The following is a 17,218-nucleotide window of genomic DNA, read 5'->3' on the forward strand; positions in this document are numbered from 1 at the left end:
TTAAACAAAAAAGTAGAAAACTCATAAATTAATAGTGACTTAATTCCCTCATTACTTTTTCACTCATTTTTTCTAAGTTGCTAGAATTCAAGAGAAACAATTTCCCTGTGAGTGCCCAACAGACCACTGTTTCCAGAATCAACTTCTGTTTGACACTCTTTTTCATAGGTCCTCATCCCCAGAGCCAGAATCACATGGGGACCCCACTGCCCGGTCATCAGCCACACCCTCTCAGCCACTTAACGGTTTCCCAGCAGCAGCAGCAGCAGCAAAAGCAGCTACAGAGCCAGCCCAACCCTTACCCCGGCTCCCCGCATCCAGCCAGCTACCCAAGGTTTCCCAGTCATACAGACCCATTCCCAAGCACTTCCCAGCCGCACTACCCTCAATCACCGGCCTCTGCCAGCCCTTACCCCTCATCTTTACACGTCCCAAACTCCTATTTGAACGGGTCATATCCTGCAGGATCCTATCCCGGCTCCCTGAACCCCAGCAGCCTTTACCCAGGGTACCAGTGCAATGGAAGCATGCCGGTGGAGAACTACCACCCTTATTACGGCTCTAATCCAAAGCATTTGGACATGTACCGCCATCAGAGGCCACAGCTGTACCCTCAGCAGCAGTACAGTCCCCATCAGCACTATGGAGTCAACTACCCAGCCCGCTACGGTGAGCAAGGTCTACAGGTCAACGGCTACAGCAACTGTAGTATGACGCCCGGGGTTCATCCCATGGGTCCGTACTCAACCTACAGCCCCAATGCTGGGCCTGAACCCCACTTCTTGGAGGCCATCGCTCGACCAGCTTCGGCCCACCCGAGTCTGGACTATGCAGCCGCGAGCAAAAGCAGCCCGTTTGGCAGGTACCCCAACCCCTACCTTGCCCAGAACCCCCAGATATTCCAGTCGGCCCAGGACTCTTTCCGTATGCAAAGCAAACCGGAGATGAACTTGCACGCCGCAAACGGGATCGGCCAGGTGCTTCCGCCGCTGGGCAGCGAGTGCCCAAACCCCACGCAACCCGGGTACGGCCTGCCCAACGGAATCATCCCAGGAACCAAAATCAAACAAGAGCCTGGGGTGCAGGTCCCAGATCCCAAGGAGAAAGAGGACGTGTGGTCAGACAATGAGCACAACTTCCTGGATCCGGACATTGGCGGGGTGGCGGTGGCCCCCAGCCATGGCTCCATCCTCATCGAGTGCGCCAAGCGGGAGCTCCACGCCACCACCCCACTCAAGAACCCCGACAGGACCCACCCCACCCGCATCTCGCTAGTCTTCTACCAGCACAAGAACATGAACGAGGCCAAGCACGGGCTGGCGCTGTGGGAGGCCAAGATGGCGGAGAAGGCCCGGGAGAAAGAGGAGGACACAGAGAAGCATGGCGCCGAGGGCACGCCCAGCAAAAACAAGAAGGTCAAGCGGGAACATTCCGAGGCACTGGAGTACACCGAGCCCCCTTACAAGCGCTTTGTCCAAAACCTCAAGGAGAAGTCCATGTCCTGCACCACGAACACTTACGTCAGTACATCTCCCTATGCCTTCACCAAGGTGACGGGGCCTTACAACAGCTTCATTTAGGTTTGCATTCAGGTTTTATGGTAACAAGACACAGGAGAAATTCATATAAATAGAGGCACTATAAATTAGAACCTCAGCACCATTAGCCACAAGCTGCATACAGCTCTTAACACAGAGTGGCAGTATGAGGGGAAAAAAGACATGGTCCTATGAAAAAAAGTGTGAATGGATGAAGAAATCCAGTAGAATTAATGGAAAATGTGTAATTACACCTTTAGCCCGCCACTTGAAGATTGATATTTACTGAATGGTGTGACCCCAAGGTAACATTTTATTTATTTATCTTTTTTTTTTCTTTTCAAGATACATACTGTACTAATACTCTGGTGCTTCATGTCCTGTAAATCAGGAATTTATATTACTGGAAACAAAGTTTCATTTTGGTGGCTTTAATTATTATTATTATTTTTTTTTTTAAACAGATGCATTTACCTTAATGAGGAAATATTAACTCCAACTGTGGGTAACTTAATTCATGGTGCTACAAGCAAAGAGTGTCTTTAATATACAATTCCATTCAAATGCCTTCATATACAATGTGCATCAGTTTGTATGTTACTTTTTCAGGCAAATCAGCAATTACTTTGGATAATGTTTTCTACAAATAAAAAGGTAGAAATTAGATAATAGCTTCATCAACAAAATGTGACTTTCCTCAACAACAGCTTTTTGTAACAGTACTAGTGTTTTTAAAACACTTTTGAGTATTGAAGGTGAATTGTATTGACAATTGACAATTATATTTTGATTCCAAGATGCCAGGCAGGAAACATTTACATTTTTTCCAGACTTCTCAGCCATGAAAATGCTTATAGGTTGTGTACAAAATAAAATTAACAACCTGTTTGATGACAGTGCAGTTTCAGACATCACTGGATGCAAATAGGATTTTTACAAACATTTATCCTGGTGCTTCTTTCACTGCTGGAAACAACCTAGGTATTTTTTTTTAATGTAATTTAAGTAGAGCTATTGAGCCATTCTGAAAAAGGTGCATTTCTTCTGGAGCAGTACCATTCAACTGACGACCAGCCTGTTTGTTCTGAGATTCTTTCATTTCTGTGTAACGGCTGTAGAACGAACGTCACAGCACAGTTCTCAACAGGTCCGTAGAACAAATCTGAATTCTGGGATATCCATGTGGTGATATGACTGTTGTGATCACAAACATGTTCTTAGCTACAGGGCGAGGGAACATGAAACAGGGTTAGCTGTGTGTACGTATTGCGGTTTTAGAGGCAGCTGGCTTGCTGTGAGGGGTCTTTAAATCATTGTAATCTAACTGTATAATAATGAAAAGAGATTTGTATAGTAAATTAAAATTTAAAAAAAACTTTTGAATTACGCTTTAGATTTTAGTACTGTAAAGATAAGTCATATTTCTTTGGGATTGAGCTGATTTTTATTTCAAATGGTGCTACTCAACCTACTATAATCGTATAATGTGAGAAACTTTTACGGGCAATGAGAAGGCTAAGGCGGATGGCGTACCTACTTGTCATATACCTCAGAACTAGTTTGGCAATAGGATTATGTTAAAAAAAGGCATCTTCATTAAAGTTATACATACCATCCCTGTCATCCAATCATGACTACAGCAACCAAATCCATAGACCGTGAGTTTGTCGCTTACTTTTTCCGGGCTTGATCTGTCAGGAAAGCGCAACTTGAGCTGCAAGGTTTGATTTCATAGCAAAATCAGGGATCTTTCATCTTTTTTTTGTTAAGCCAACATTACCTGTGTTCATTTCATGGTCTCCATTTGTTCAGGGACATTGCTTCTCTGTTCTGAATCCCCATTAATTAGCTGTATATAGGCCCTACTTAAAAAAATTAAAAAAAAATAATAAAAAAATTCTCTGTAAGAGAGACCTGCAGTTATTTTAGTCTTATGTTTAGTAGTATTAACTGTTGAGAAGTTATTTGGATGTATGATATGCACTGAGCAGACTAAAGGGAAAAGTGTGGATTTTGTGAATGGCAATGAGTTTGCTTTTACCTTAAAAAAAGAAAAAGAAAAAAGACAAGGGCAGTTATGATAGTAGAGGCATGCTGTGTGCCCATGTATAGTGACAGCAAAAATTATTTATAACCACTAAACGATTACATTATGCTTATCTATTTTTCCTCTTTGTTCAATTCAATGTGATATTTGACGGGGCAGAAGTTTATAAAGTGACAAACCACCCCACTCTAATATTTATATAATCCTTTTCTGAAAGCACTTCATTTCTTTTTTTTCAGAAAAGTATAAAATGAACTTAAAAAAAAAAAAACTTTTATTTAAGGTAAGTAGAATATTGTAAATGTTTTTAAAATAAATTATGCCACATTGTATATACCAGGAGTTTGTATTACAGAAGTATAAATTGTTTTATTTCAAAACCCTGCTATTGTAATATGTCAATATGTGGAAGTTTTGTAGTTGTCAGCCATATCCAGAGCCCATGATTCTAACCAAACTATACAGCCATTTCTCCTCAACCTATCCCAAGGAGTTATCAGACTGTAGACCATCCTCAACTAATGCCCAATTACTTAGACACCACACACAAACTTACTGTCTCACAAACTGTGCTGTTTTACAGTGCTAGGTCACAGCTAGCTAGATTGCTTAGAAATAAATGTTTTGTAAGAATTATGGTTTTGTAAAATAAGTAAATGTAACTTTCTGTGTACAGGACCCAGGTTCAGTAGCAGGTTGTGATTATGAAAGGGTTTGTAGTAGGACATAGCAGGTGACAAGCATAGCCATACTTGAAGATGCTTCGGAGTGTTCTGAGTGGAGTCAACATTACTTGAATGACTTTGTGCTTGACTAATGCACAGGGGGTGCCCACAGTTCTTACATTAAGCTAGCAGTTAATGTACACGTGTTGGTATTTAGCAGTTAGACACTAAAGGTAAAATATTTCTGTGTTATTTCCTGCTTTTGTCTTTATTTTTTACCGCCTCCCTTGTTCCCTTGTTTGGTATGCTTACAAAAAAAGAGATGGAGATAAGAATGGCTCTAAATACTGTAAGTATTGTAATGTACTGAATGCAGTTTATTTTAAAGCTGTTTATTATATCATTCCTGATATTGCTGAGATGTGGGTGTTTTTAATAAAATTTATATTTATTTAAAGCACTTTTTTGTTGTCATGTGAATCTTTTACCTTTGCTTGTAATCAGACGTAAAACACACTTTCGAAAAAAGAAAGACCTACACAAACTTTTGCGCAAACATTACTTAATAAAATTTGTGTGCGGGCCGGTCTTTTTCTAAAGGGCGAGGAACCATTAATCCCCAAAGTCGCACCGACAAGGTCAGTTTTTATTAGGCAAAAGTGGCTTTAATTGCATTCATTCTGTTTTTTTTTTACGGTGAAATTTAAAATAAATCTGGTCACACAATACTCCGTGTTAAAACTCACGAGTTTATATCTAAAAAGTATTTTACAATACCAATGTTTTAGCAACAACGGTTCCTTATTTTGCAACATGTGGGGTGGACAAACAATCTTGGTGGTGGTGGGCTCACCTTTGCATTATGGAAAACCGCAGAAGACACATATGATGATGAAGTCGGTATGCTTGTCTCGGTAAGAATCCAGCGAACAAAATCCAGTCATTTTTAATCACAAAAACGTGCTTACTCTGAGAAACCTCAAATGAATGTCCATTGTTTGCATAAAAATTATTCGGCAGAATGAACATTGTTGTCCGTTTCGCCATTACATACATTACATACAGTCCTGGCCAAGCACTCCCTCAATATAGCCAATGGGACCCGCAACGACTGAACATGGAGTGTAACACTGCCAGCCAGTGGTAAGCCATTATAGAAACGACTGATGAGCGTGTTAGATTACGTTTTTAACGGTGTGTTGGTTCTTAGGCTTGCATAAAAGCGCAAACATTGTTTCTTCTGCGTAAACAAATCATAACCTTTTCATTGCGCATGGTGAACACGTTATGCTGGAGTCTCAAAGTTCTTCAGACTTTATGTCGACAAAGCTTATTTTACAACAGAAAACTATTTTGCAATGCCCGAGTCTAAACAAAACACTCGCCATTTGGAGGTCTTTGGAGAAATCACTTGTCTTAATATATATCTGAGGTGGACAGTGAAAGAGGCTTTTTGACTCACACACAGCACAGGACATGTTCAATGAAGGCCTTAATCCCTTTAATATCAGTGAGCATCTAAATAAAATGGCTCTTAGGTTTCTACTGCCTTTCCTAATAATGGACACTATTTAAAAAAAAAATGAAAATAATGTGCGATCGATCAAAACAAAGCAGGATCACCCAATATCCCTATAAATGAGCTTTAGAAAGATTTTACAAAACATTTTACAGGAGGCGATACTATGTTCCAACAGGCTAATGATACAGAGGAAACAAATATCCCACAACACAAAATAAGGCACCAATAAGAAAAAGAAAAGGAAAATAAAACCTTCCATCAAGCATCCAGCGGCATTCATTGCTAATCATATTAAATTATAACTGCTTAACATCACTGGACATCACTGATTACTGGTGATTACTGAGTGTTTTCCCAAGAAATACATTGGCACATAGCACATAAACTAAATATAAGATGCAGGTCAGCAATACATAATTCTTTACAGCCCATTGTCATTTGATGCCAAAACCTAATTCATAAGTTCAAACTATACTACCATTTAGGTCACAGTGTTTTTTTTTTTTTCTTCTTCTTGGAACTGCTTAATATAATTAGTTTTATAACACAGAGGATAAGTGAAAATTACAAAAACCAGCCCATTAAATCCATAATCCATAAGCAAAAAGTCCTATCTTCAAAAAAAAAAATCTCAGATTTTTTTTTAAACAGCTGAAAGTAAAAACTAAGCTTCGGAGTGCATTTCAAATAAAATCAAATAAAACAGATCAAAAATACATTTGAGCTGAGTAGGCATAAAGAGGAAACATTGTACTTTACAACTCAAGCCTCTTCATTTTTTTTTTCTCTTCAAGTGCTTCAGTTTTTGATTTTCCAAGTATCAAGTCTTTGGATCTGGAAAACCATTGGCAGGAAAGGTTCTGGGTTCACTTTGGAAGGAAGTACCACTTATCCACTGGAAATGAAAAAAGGGTTGGGTAAGTATGTACAGTATTGGTAGACTGTCAGGATATTGAAGCAAAACTAAATGTTTCAATAGTATTAAACTCAAGTTAAACAACTTTTGGCAACAATACATTATTACTTGTTCTTCATTAATGGCAATAAATATTGCACATTCAGTAATCAAACATATTTTTATATTTCATTTGTAGCAGAAATTCAACTGCACAAGACTCCAGTGTACACAGGGTGGGACATTTTATGATTTTCTGAAAACGATTAGAAGCCGATTTGTCCTTGCTTTTACTCAAACACACTATTCATTCTTGCGCCTAAAGCCAATTTTACTGCTGCAGACTCGCTAAAAGGTGTTGCAGAGCATTTTCCTTGACGTAGACTGGCCCATGTGACAAGCAACTCTCTTTGATGAGATAAGAGCTCGTTTTGAACCATTACTGGGCACGGATCTAGCCTTTCTGCTGCCCGAGGTGAGCTTGCGGGACCGGGGCGGGGAGGGGGGGTTAAGTGCAACACACAGGCCATACACACTTTGACCCACTGCCATGGAAATGATTCTCAAAATGATTCGCAAATAAATAAATAATTACGATTTTCCAATTTAACATTTTTTTCTAACCGTAGCATAATCTGCTGGTAAGTAATTGTTTACTTCAGTAAATTACTCCACCGCCCATGTGTACATTATTTTTTTTTACCTGGGTGCAATGAGGCTTTCTTTTGTTACACAATTTCTAATGCCTGATTTTATTCCAGCTAATGTGGGAAAACGAAGTGACATCACTTCATTCATGGCTGACGACCTCAGTATATCCTGGCTTGACGTAAGAGAGAGAGAGAGAGAGAGAGAGAGACAGCATACCGTCAGCGGGCAGCGAGTCAGCTTTTCCACACTCAGGGGCCTAAGGGAACATGAGCAACACGGTACATGGTGAACAGAGAAGCCAAGCTGACCGTAGGCACAGAATGGCCGCTGCGGAGTTTTCATTCGCTGAGCTCAATCGTTTAAATGCTACCCACAGGAACACAGATCTGCCGACTATGGCTGGATTGGCGTTTGACTGGATAATACTGCATGATGTTGTCTCTCACCGATTTCACCACTGCGCTGGTCTCCTCCTCGCTGCATTTGAAAGGGCTCTCGCACACGGACAGGTTTTTACTGCGAAGACAGGGAACGTCAGGCAAACGTGCTAAACCAGGGGTGACCAACCCTGGTCCAGGGGAGCCGCAGGGTCTGCTGGTTTTTGTTTTCACCTTAAGTACAACACAACTGCTTAGGCCTAAGAAACCAGGTGAGGTGAGGTAACTGTGTAATCACCTGCTTTAATTGATCAATTAAGTGCAGAGTAAAAACAAAAACCAGCAGACCACTTGGCTCTCCAGGACCTGGGTTGGCCACCCTGTGCTAAACTCTCAACCCTATTTCAAGAAATAGTACTAAGGAAAATACCACTCCACTCCAACACATCTGGGAATAGTCATAATTATTCCCTATTAAATTCATGTTGCTCCAGTGCACACCCAACACTTCCCATTGTGCATGAAAGTAAAAACCACACTAAGCCTTATCATTAAAAAAAGCACATTTGGGGTAACCTGACAGCTGCTGACAAACAATGCGAACAGTGTAGTGCAGCGTAAAAATCTAACAAAATCAAATAAAATGAATTTCCAAACACTCACCAGTTTATCTCTCCTCCGTTATCCTGTTTTTGCACCAATGCCCTCCAGTGCTCGTGAGTGGACCTTATGACCTCCATTGCAAAATCCTGTACGAGGGCAACAGTTTTTATCATTAATCAACACTGTGGCACAACTGCCTTTTTCTGTTATTCTTTGGTCATTGGATCAGATGAAAGAGTAGTCTGGAGATGACTAAACTTGCAACTGGCCATTACAAAATAAATTTGAGTTGACCGAGAAACAAAGCTAAAATGTTGTTGAACAAAAATACTGAATAATAGATTATTCAAATATACACCATAAAACAGTTACCACAGCTCTTCATGTAGCCTACCTTGTCTTTGAACTGTCCGTTGAAAGCAAACTTGTTTTCGGGCTTTCCGTCCGGGATCTTGTACTTCTTAAACCAGTCCACTGTAGCTTCCAAATGGCCGGGTCTTTTCTTACGCACATCCTCAATGCCTGCAGGTCACAACGCACGGGCCAATGAAGCGAGGGAATACAATGAGCCAATCGGCAGCAGACAGATTCGCATTAATCAAGGTGGAGCAACTCACTGTTTAAGGCTGGAGCGTCTGGGTCCTCGGCATTGATGACGATGACCTTCCAGTCGGTTTCCCCCTCGTCGATCAGGGCCAGGACACCGAGGACCTTCACCTGGATCACCTGCCCCGATGAGCACACCTGGACGGGCACGGAAAGAGTTGACCTGGGGCGATTGCTGAGATCAAGCTTTCAGTCTTTGCTTGAAAAGCGGTCTGCGGACCGGACCTTTGATCCGATGTCGCACACGTCGATGGGGTCGTTGTCTCCGCAGCAGCACGTGTCTTTGTCCGTGTGTTTCGGGTCTTCCCACGTCTGTAGCGACAGAACACAGAAACGCGCGCTCAGGCCAAATGGATTTAAAACACGGACGAAATGCAGTGTGTTAAGGGCGCACTGAGCCAACCTGAACTCATACCGCCAGAGGGGATGCTTGAAACAACACAATGAAATTAACTGTTGAGTATATCTTTAAAATGCCCAGGGTGAAACTGTTTCTTGGACCAGCATTTAATTTTATAAGCATGAGATACTTATAGTGCCTATCCAGTTTTAATTTCTTCATTTTTGACTGTTCACTATTTTTATCAACTGCATATTTTATTCTAATACTTATATGGTGATAAAAGCAAGCCCTGTGCTGGGTCTATGAATATTTCATAACATTTAACAACTGCCAATGGTCCTCATAACCCAATTGCCCAGGAGCTATTCTTCCCCAGTGAATTTCACAGAAAAACACAAGAGAATGCAATGCAAATTTCATGTAAATATCTGCATAAACACTGAATTTCCATGCTACATGTAACCAAATTAATCGAGAACAGTAAAATTATTTTCTTGGATGACTGAAAATCTTTAGAAGACCTCATTGGGGCTGCTAGCCACAGCCTACACTGGCATGGTGAGGATTCAATACCAGTCGGTTGGGCGCATCTGAAAAGAGTATTAGTCAGTTGAGCCACCCATGTAATCCAAAAAGAGAAGCTAAACTGCACACGTCTCTCTTTAATATTGTTTAATTTGTCTTGTAGAAGAGATGCATGCACTTCAAGAAAATATAAAGGCAAAGGCACTACACCTAGACATTTCAGATAAGCACATGGAGTTGGTTTAATAAAACGTGGGAAGTACTTTTAAAAATGAGTAGCATTTCCAATGCATACAGTACGTTGTGCAGCAAATGGAATAGAATCAACACACAGTGAATACCGACAGTTGAGACTGACACTGGGACGTATAACTTTTTGTTTCTAGGTTTCCACACATTTAACAGCAGCGGAAAACTTTAAATGCCCATGAGGCACGTGGTTAAATGCTAAAGGTGAATAAAAGAGGAGGAAAATGATTAAAAATAGTATTTTTCTCTCAACCTGCAACCTTTCTCATGACCTTCAATGCCACACCATCTTATTCCATTCTTGGAGTGGTGCGAAACGCATCAAACTGGGTATTTCCTTCAGATCTTACCTGCGGAAGCGCCCCATAGTTCCAAATGTATCCTTTATGGGGAAACACGTTGGCAACATATCGAAGCTTGCCCTTCTTGACATCTTGCTTGATTGGATTCAGAGGTTCTTTAGTTGCAATCTAGGGAACAGATTACCAAAGCATTATGGACACCGAAAACTGTCGGGAATAATGATACCCACCTCAAAAAGTCACATTACACACATCAACCTTTAAAAAACGGGAGGAAAAAGGACAAATGCACGCAGTTAAACTCTGAACCGTGTCTTTCAGCCACCACATCATTTATTCATTTTCAAGTCACAGCTGCAGCTGAAAATTAAAATGACCTTTATGCTGACTTTGATGTTGGACGTCCGGTGTTACAGTGTGCCTAGAGTGCTTAATTATCATTACAACTACATACAGGAGAAGCGTTAAAAATTAAGCAACAAGGACATTCTTAATATTTCTCAGCTTTAAAATTTATCAACTTTGTCCCATCTTAAGATAGAGGATTTAGTCATTGAAACCAGGTTCTATTGTTGGAAAGCAATAAGGAAGAAGAGGTTTCAGGGCAATGAAGATCAGTGTATCTCTTTCACCGTTTCTCTCTTTTTGATTGTACTTAGTGGGAAAGAACTGAAGTGGAAAAGGAACGGCTATCAAATAGCAGGTAACAAAGGTGTATTTGTTTTTCTAAATTCAGCAAACTAACCTCTTCTTCAACTTGCCCATACCACGGAGCTCTATAAGAGCATCGGGACAGATATAAAAGTAGGTTTTTTAAGGAACAATGTGAAAAATCAAGGGAAAATAAGCTGACAGGAGAATGCAGCCTCCACAGTGTTTAAATCAATCCAGAAGAGTTTAAGACAGAAAAAGCTGCTTTATGACATAGCCTACATGAAACAGACTGCAGAGAAATTAATTGGTATATTATGTAGGTGCAGGGAGTGAATTGACCACTACTGAGTGTGTTCAATGGGTGAGGATGGGAAATCAACGTTTACTAGTTAGAAAAAGCAGTACAATGCTACTGCATGGGAAAGCACTGCTTAAGCTATGCTATGCTGTTCAATTTTGAAATATTGCTTAATCCAATATTGAAATATTACTAGTAATATAAGTAAATGTTAAGCTATGAACAGCATTCCTATTTATTCATGAAGGAAACGAAAAGTTAATATGATGCAACAAAGACTTGCCTCCATTTTGGCATTTGACCAGCGAGGCACCTCCACCACCATATTACACAGGACCTGTGCAAAAGGAAAGAAATCAAAAGGTCTTTACCAGACTTCACTTGATTTGCCAGACCACGTCTATTTCATGCTTCAGAAGTATAATTTGTAGCATCGGGCCTTACACAATCCTTAGTTCCTCAGGGGACCAATGATTCAAAATAAAATACTAGGTTGAAAAAAGGTTAAAAAAAAATAAAATAAAATAAAAAATAAAAACCTACAAATGACATACACCTTGCTTTCATTCAATCTGAAACTTGTGTTTTCAATTCAAGATAAATTACTGAATGAACAAGTTAGCCAAATATAACAGAGGTTGTGTAATTTAGATTTTAGGCTGGCTATTCTGCTAGGTATCAAGCAACAGGTAATCAAGAGGACAATACCTCATTTTCAGTCTTCCTTACTTTCTTCTGTGGCACATCATTTTCCTATAGGGAAACAAAACCATCCATTACTAGATGGCTACAAATCTTAAGCGTACGCCCTTAAAACCAACCCCTAAAAGTCAGAGTGGCCAAAACCTGAAAGGGCATATAAGAAAGCTCAGCAAAAAGTGCTCACAATGTGCTGATTAAGCAGATCCAGTTCTCTCCTCAAGCTTATCTTCACATCTGGTTCATATTGCTGTCACTGCCCATGTCCATCTCAACTGGATGCTTCAGTGCATGGCACGATGCTATGAGCATTTGCTTTTCTTGGAAACCATGCACAGCCTTTTGGGAGGCAGTTGTTGGCAAACTATTTCTAAAGTACTAGTACTGGCAAGATCTCTGCAAAAACACAATCTTTTCAGTCCAGGATGTCAGGTTTAGTTCAGTTTAGTCTCCTTCCATTTTTCAAAGATTTCCAATTTTTCTATGAAATTGATTCAAATATCTGTGGTTTACACATTCATGCTTGTCAGCTTCTTGCATTCTATGATGGATTTCACCTCACAGAAACATCTTTAGTTGAATGTGAAAATTAGGCAAGGGCAAGGTAAGGGCAGAAAAAAGGTTTAATGGTGAAAGCAGGCTGTACATCCTTAGGCTTATCATTTCCCCTAAAATCTAACCCTGTGACATCCTTGGTCCTGAGGGTAACCCTTTTACTATGAGTCCTGGTAAGATGTGTGATTCATTGATAACCATGTATGCAAAATTATTTAACTTTTAACTTCATAAAGCATGTAAAAAAATTGAACTTTTCTTTCAACCCTTCAATCAACTAGGAAGACTGCAGCCAGGACTGAAAATGACCTAGCCTACCAGTGTCCCATCCCCAACCCTGACAATTGCATCATTTTGGGTATTAACCGACATGGTACAAAACACTTCTATATTAAGTTCTGATATTCGCTCTTGTATAACAATAAAAACTTTTTTTTTTTGGTTTGCGGAAGGAAAGTAAAATAACATTAGAATTAATTTACAAACCAAGAATCACTACCATCAATGATATAAACACAACCCAACATTTAACGAATCTAAAATAACCATTTACCTGTTCACTTTCTGCAAAAAGTGGAATGTCGTGGAAGGGTGAGATGTATTTCCCATCTGATGATTCTAGAAATCAAAATAAGTGAATAAATATATATATATATATTTAAAATCACAAACTAAATCAAAGTTTTGAGCTCAATCAAAATCACAGTACTTTAAATATCCACTACTTTACTATATTATTGTCCTTATAGTTCGCACAGGAAATTCATGTGAAAATGTCAAGATGACTCCTGCAAGTGAAAATGACCTATATTTACGACGTCAATTACAAAATATAACCCAGATATCCAAACTGCATAATGCAAATTAACCACATTTTCTCATTTTTACTTATTTTCCATTTTTATTTACGAGAATATGTCTGTCAAATTTTCGTTTTCGATGGCTGAGGCTTTAAACATTACAAAAACCTACATAACGGTTTAAACTGCCTGGTCTGGGGCTTTAATGTTGCTCTTCCCGGTAGAGTTTTAAAAAAATTGACTCGGAAAACCAGAATTCCATAGTCCGTGACATGCTTTTCCAATCACAGCATGACATTGAGGTTCCACGTGACACCGTCAGGCTACGTCATTAGCTCACTTCTTTCTGAAACAGCCCGAGACGCGTTCATCTTTTAAGGTTAAATTACAGACATCTGAGATTTTAGTTATATTCTACTGATCATACGGAAAAGCTTAAAACATGTGCCAACACATACCAAAATACATTTAGGTATATTTGTCTAGCTACCCAGCTATCGCTGTGCATTTTCGGTTAGTAACTGGACAGCCAAGAACCACTTTTCTAGCTAGGCTAAGTTAATTTAGATAACACTTAGCAATGCTTAAAATTGCAACGTTTTATTTTCCACCGTTTAAATTATGATAAAGGATTTAAAAAAAACTTTAAACTGCATAATAATTCTATAATTAGGTAGACGAAATCTGCTGACATTATTAGGTAGACGAAAATAGGTAGACTATCTGCTGACATTACATTACTAGCTTCAGGGGCAGAACACATTGACGGCTAAGATTACGTTAGCCAGCTAACGGATAGGCTTAATATAAATTGCAAATTACTGATTGTAGCTAGTTAAATTCACGTATATTGCAATTGTTGGATTATTCAAGTGACAACCAAAATTATATTTGGCCAAAACTAGGATTTGAACTGTCAAATGTTCAGTTAACGCGAGGCAAGAAATGTCAAATGAATGAGGGCTACTACTTTGCGGTCACGACTTACTAAAATAAATCCTGTAATCAGTAGTATTCGGGCGTCCTCTTTCTTCCGTCTGGTAATGCATCATTTTTCTTGGATAATATGGGGATATATGTGTAAGAAACGAACACCGCTTAGTACACCGTGCGCCGAAAAAAGCAGTGGAAATCCTCAAACAGGACTGCAGAGAAAAATGCATGCTTAACGGTGCTTTCACGCGAGTTCCTGTTGCCGTTCATCTATTTCCTTTCCACGTCGCTGTTTCCCCGAGCTCCCTCCCAATCTCATACTGCCATCTATCTGTCAACCAAGGAAAGTGTCTCTACAAGAAGAACATGGAAGACAGCGACCTTTGCCAACAGAAAATGGCTGACATCTTTCAAAGTGATGATCCTGGCTGGCATGCTGTAATGAGATATACACATTTTAGTTGCAGCATATGTTGCAGCCATACTGGCTCGTTTTTATTTTTAAATAGCAATATAATTTTAGGTAAATATAATAATAATAATAATAATAATACTGTGGCATGTAATATAATTTATATATATATATATATATATATATATATATACACACACACACACACACACACATATATATATATATATATATATATATATATAATATATATATATATATATATATATATATGAAGATGGTAGAACAAGCTGCATTGATTAACTTTTAGCATCCATTATCCACCTAAAATATGTTTGGACAGTGTATCCCATCCAACTCTAAGAGTACTTGTGTTGCACATATATTATTATCACTTTGTGCAAACAAATTGTATATTTTGTGATTTCATGTATCAACATCTTAGGATATTTACTAGTTTTAGATTTAGATATTTTAAGTTGCTCTTATCTCTGTTTTCCCACAGCACATATTTGTATCCACTGTTTCCAGGCAATCTGCATAGTTTGTGTAATTCACACTTAGGCTATATATCTATATATTTATTTAGCAATTATGTTTAAGTGCTTAGTCCTATGGTAGAATAATAACATTCAACCTGGAATCTCAGCCTACACTGTATACCAGTTCTATACACTGTACTATGTTGCACAGATATCACACACAAAGGTTTTGGTGCATTTGAATCAGCATAAAATATGACTGTAGCCTCAGATTGCATGAAAAACAATGACTGGCTGGCTAAATTGCTCACACGCTCATTTTTCTGTAGGCCATGTATTGTTTTCTCATTGACACCATGGAAAACACCCTTTAATAATTAATTATCTTTAAATTCCACATTGTTAGACATTATTTATTTTATTTTATTTTTTTACTAAACAAACCTGCATGATTAGATTTCAGAGCTGACATTTGTAGGTCCTGCCATTACTAGTGGTAACACTACTATCCAATGTGATGCAAATTCTCTTTAAGTGAAACGCTGCCCTGTTGTCTCTAGAAATCTTTGTAGCGGTCACCATAGAGACGAGCAATCTGTCTCGTGATCCTTTTGTATTTTTTCATTTGAACCTCATCACAGGCTAAATGGCTTTGGGAGGAATAATTTGGCCTATGCATTCAACGACAAAGTCCTTATCTTTCATACATGTCCAGCACCCGACAAACAAACACCCACATATGTGGTTACTGCCTTACTTTATTGTCATGTGACTAGGTTTGTTTAAACAAAAGATATTGCACTTGGCACTGTAAAATATCCTAAGTGAAAGACGCATAGACCAGAGAGAGAAAGAAATAGATTTGCAGAAATCTCAACATATAAGCCATTGGGACTAGACAGCCTATAGTGTACATGGTCACTAATTTACAGTCTGATTAAATAAAATCTTACATGATTGATCACTCTTTTTGTCATGTGTGTGCAGCCTTTATTTAACCAGTGGATCATGTTTTGTCTTCAACTTTGAATAAGGATTTGTACTGATACAGAGAAGAGGCAGTTGGATTTATATTATTTTAACGGTCCCTGAGGTATGGTGTTAAAACATTTATACATTGATAGCATATCTGATCTTGGGCTAGTCCTGCTCTTGAACAGTTGTCCCAAGCAAATGGATTTGCTCCCATTTCCATAATGCAGTTGATGACAATCTACAGTCTTTGGACAAAGTCCAATAACATCATCAAGCAAGGATACGCATTTTCTCATACACCCTAACATCATATGACTTAAAAATAATAAGCTAAAATTGCATATTCATATTTATAAATCAATTTATCAAACATAGTAGAGACACTGGCTTTGCTTATGTACTGATCAAAAGATAACAGTCAATTTGCCTATATGATTTATGCAATTTTTGTGGCCCATGCACTATGTATAAGGATGTTGTGGAACATCTTATCTTTGTCTCCTTTTAAAACATAGAAATATTTCCATGATTTTTATCTGCCAGCCCATGAATATTACAATTTTCATGAATTATTTTTGTGCATACAATCACAGGAAACCATATTATTAATTTAAACTTTTTTAATGTACAGTACAGTAAGTTGTCAGACATTCGCATGTATTTTTAAGCAGGATTAACTGAACAGTAATCTCACAGTGCAATTATTTGGCATGTCCACCCATAGACACTCATTTCCAGAGTGAGATGTCACCTTTGTAGTCATATGTCATATGGTTTGCCTTTTATAGCCAAGCCTGCTCTCCTTGCTTATGTCATAACATAGAGGTTTTTCTTGTCTCTGACATTCTTACTTTCTCTAAAAATGACATTATATTACAGGCATTTAGCAGACGCTATCCAGAGTGACTTACACAACTTTTACGTTACATTTACATTGCATTAATTTATACAGCTGGATATATACTGAAGCAGTGCACGTTATGTGCCTTGCTCAAGGGTACAACCCGGGAATTGAGCCTGTGACCTTTAGGTTACAAAACCAGTTCCTTACCCGTTATACTACACTGCCATCCACTTTGTATATTTG

General features: G+C 38.8%; 2 protein-coding genes across 2 annotated transcripts in view; one reads left to right on the forward strand and one right to left on the reverse strand.

Annotated features, from left to right (window-relative positions):
* Positions 1-4,710, forward strand: part of tet2 (tet methylcytosine dioxygenase 2) — a 35,967-nt gene extending 31,257 nt beyond the window's left edge. Inside the window, exon 10 of the mRNA XM_064335164.1 lies at positions 169-4,710. Within this exon, the coding sequence (XP_064191234.1) occupies positions 169-1,580 (1,412 nt within the window). The 3' untranslated portion in view covers positions 1,581-4,710. The remainder of the gene's footprint in view (positions 1-168) is intronic.
* Positions 4,711-5,729: 1,019 nt separating this feature from the next.
* Positions 5,730-14,531, reverse strand: ppa2 (inorganic pyrophosphatase 2). The gene is made up of 12 exons (XM_064335165.1): positions 14,318-14,531; positions 13,083-13,147; positions 11,984-12,028; positions 11,559-11,612; positions 10,372-10,491; positions 9,130-9,216; positions 8,916-9,042; positions 8,693-8,820; positions 8,359-8,444; positions 7,765-7,834; positions 7,535-7,574; positions 5,730-6,667 (listed from the first exon to the last, which is right to left on the reverse strand). Exons 1-12 carry the CDS (start codon positions 14,490-14,492, stop codon positions 6,639-6,641), a joined length of 1,026 nt encoding a protein of 341 aa, XP_064191235.1. The 5' UTR covers positions 14,493-14,531; the 3' UTR covers positions 5,730-6,638.
* Between the last annotated feature and the right edge of the window lie 2,687 nt (positions 14,532-17,218).

Source organism: Anguilla rostrata, chromosome 5 (assembly GCF_018555375.3).
Source record: "Anguilla rostrata isolate EN2019 chromosome 5, ASM1855537v3, whole genome shotgun sequence".
In the NCBI taxonomy this organism is placed as follows: Eukaryota; Metazoa; Chordata; class Actinopteri; order Anguilliformes; family Anguillidae; genus Anguilla; species Anguilla rostrata.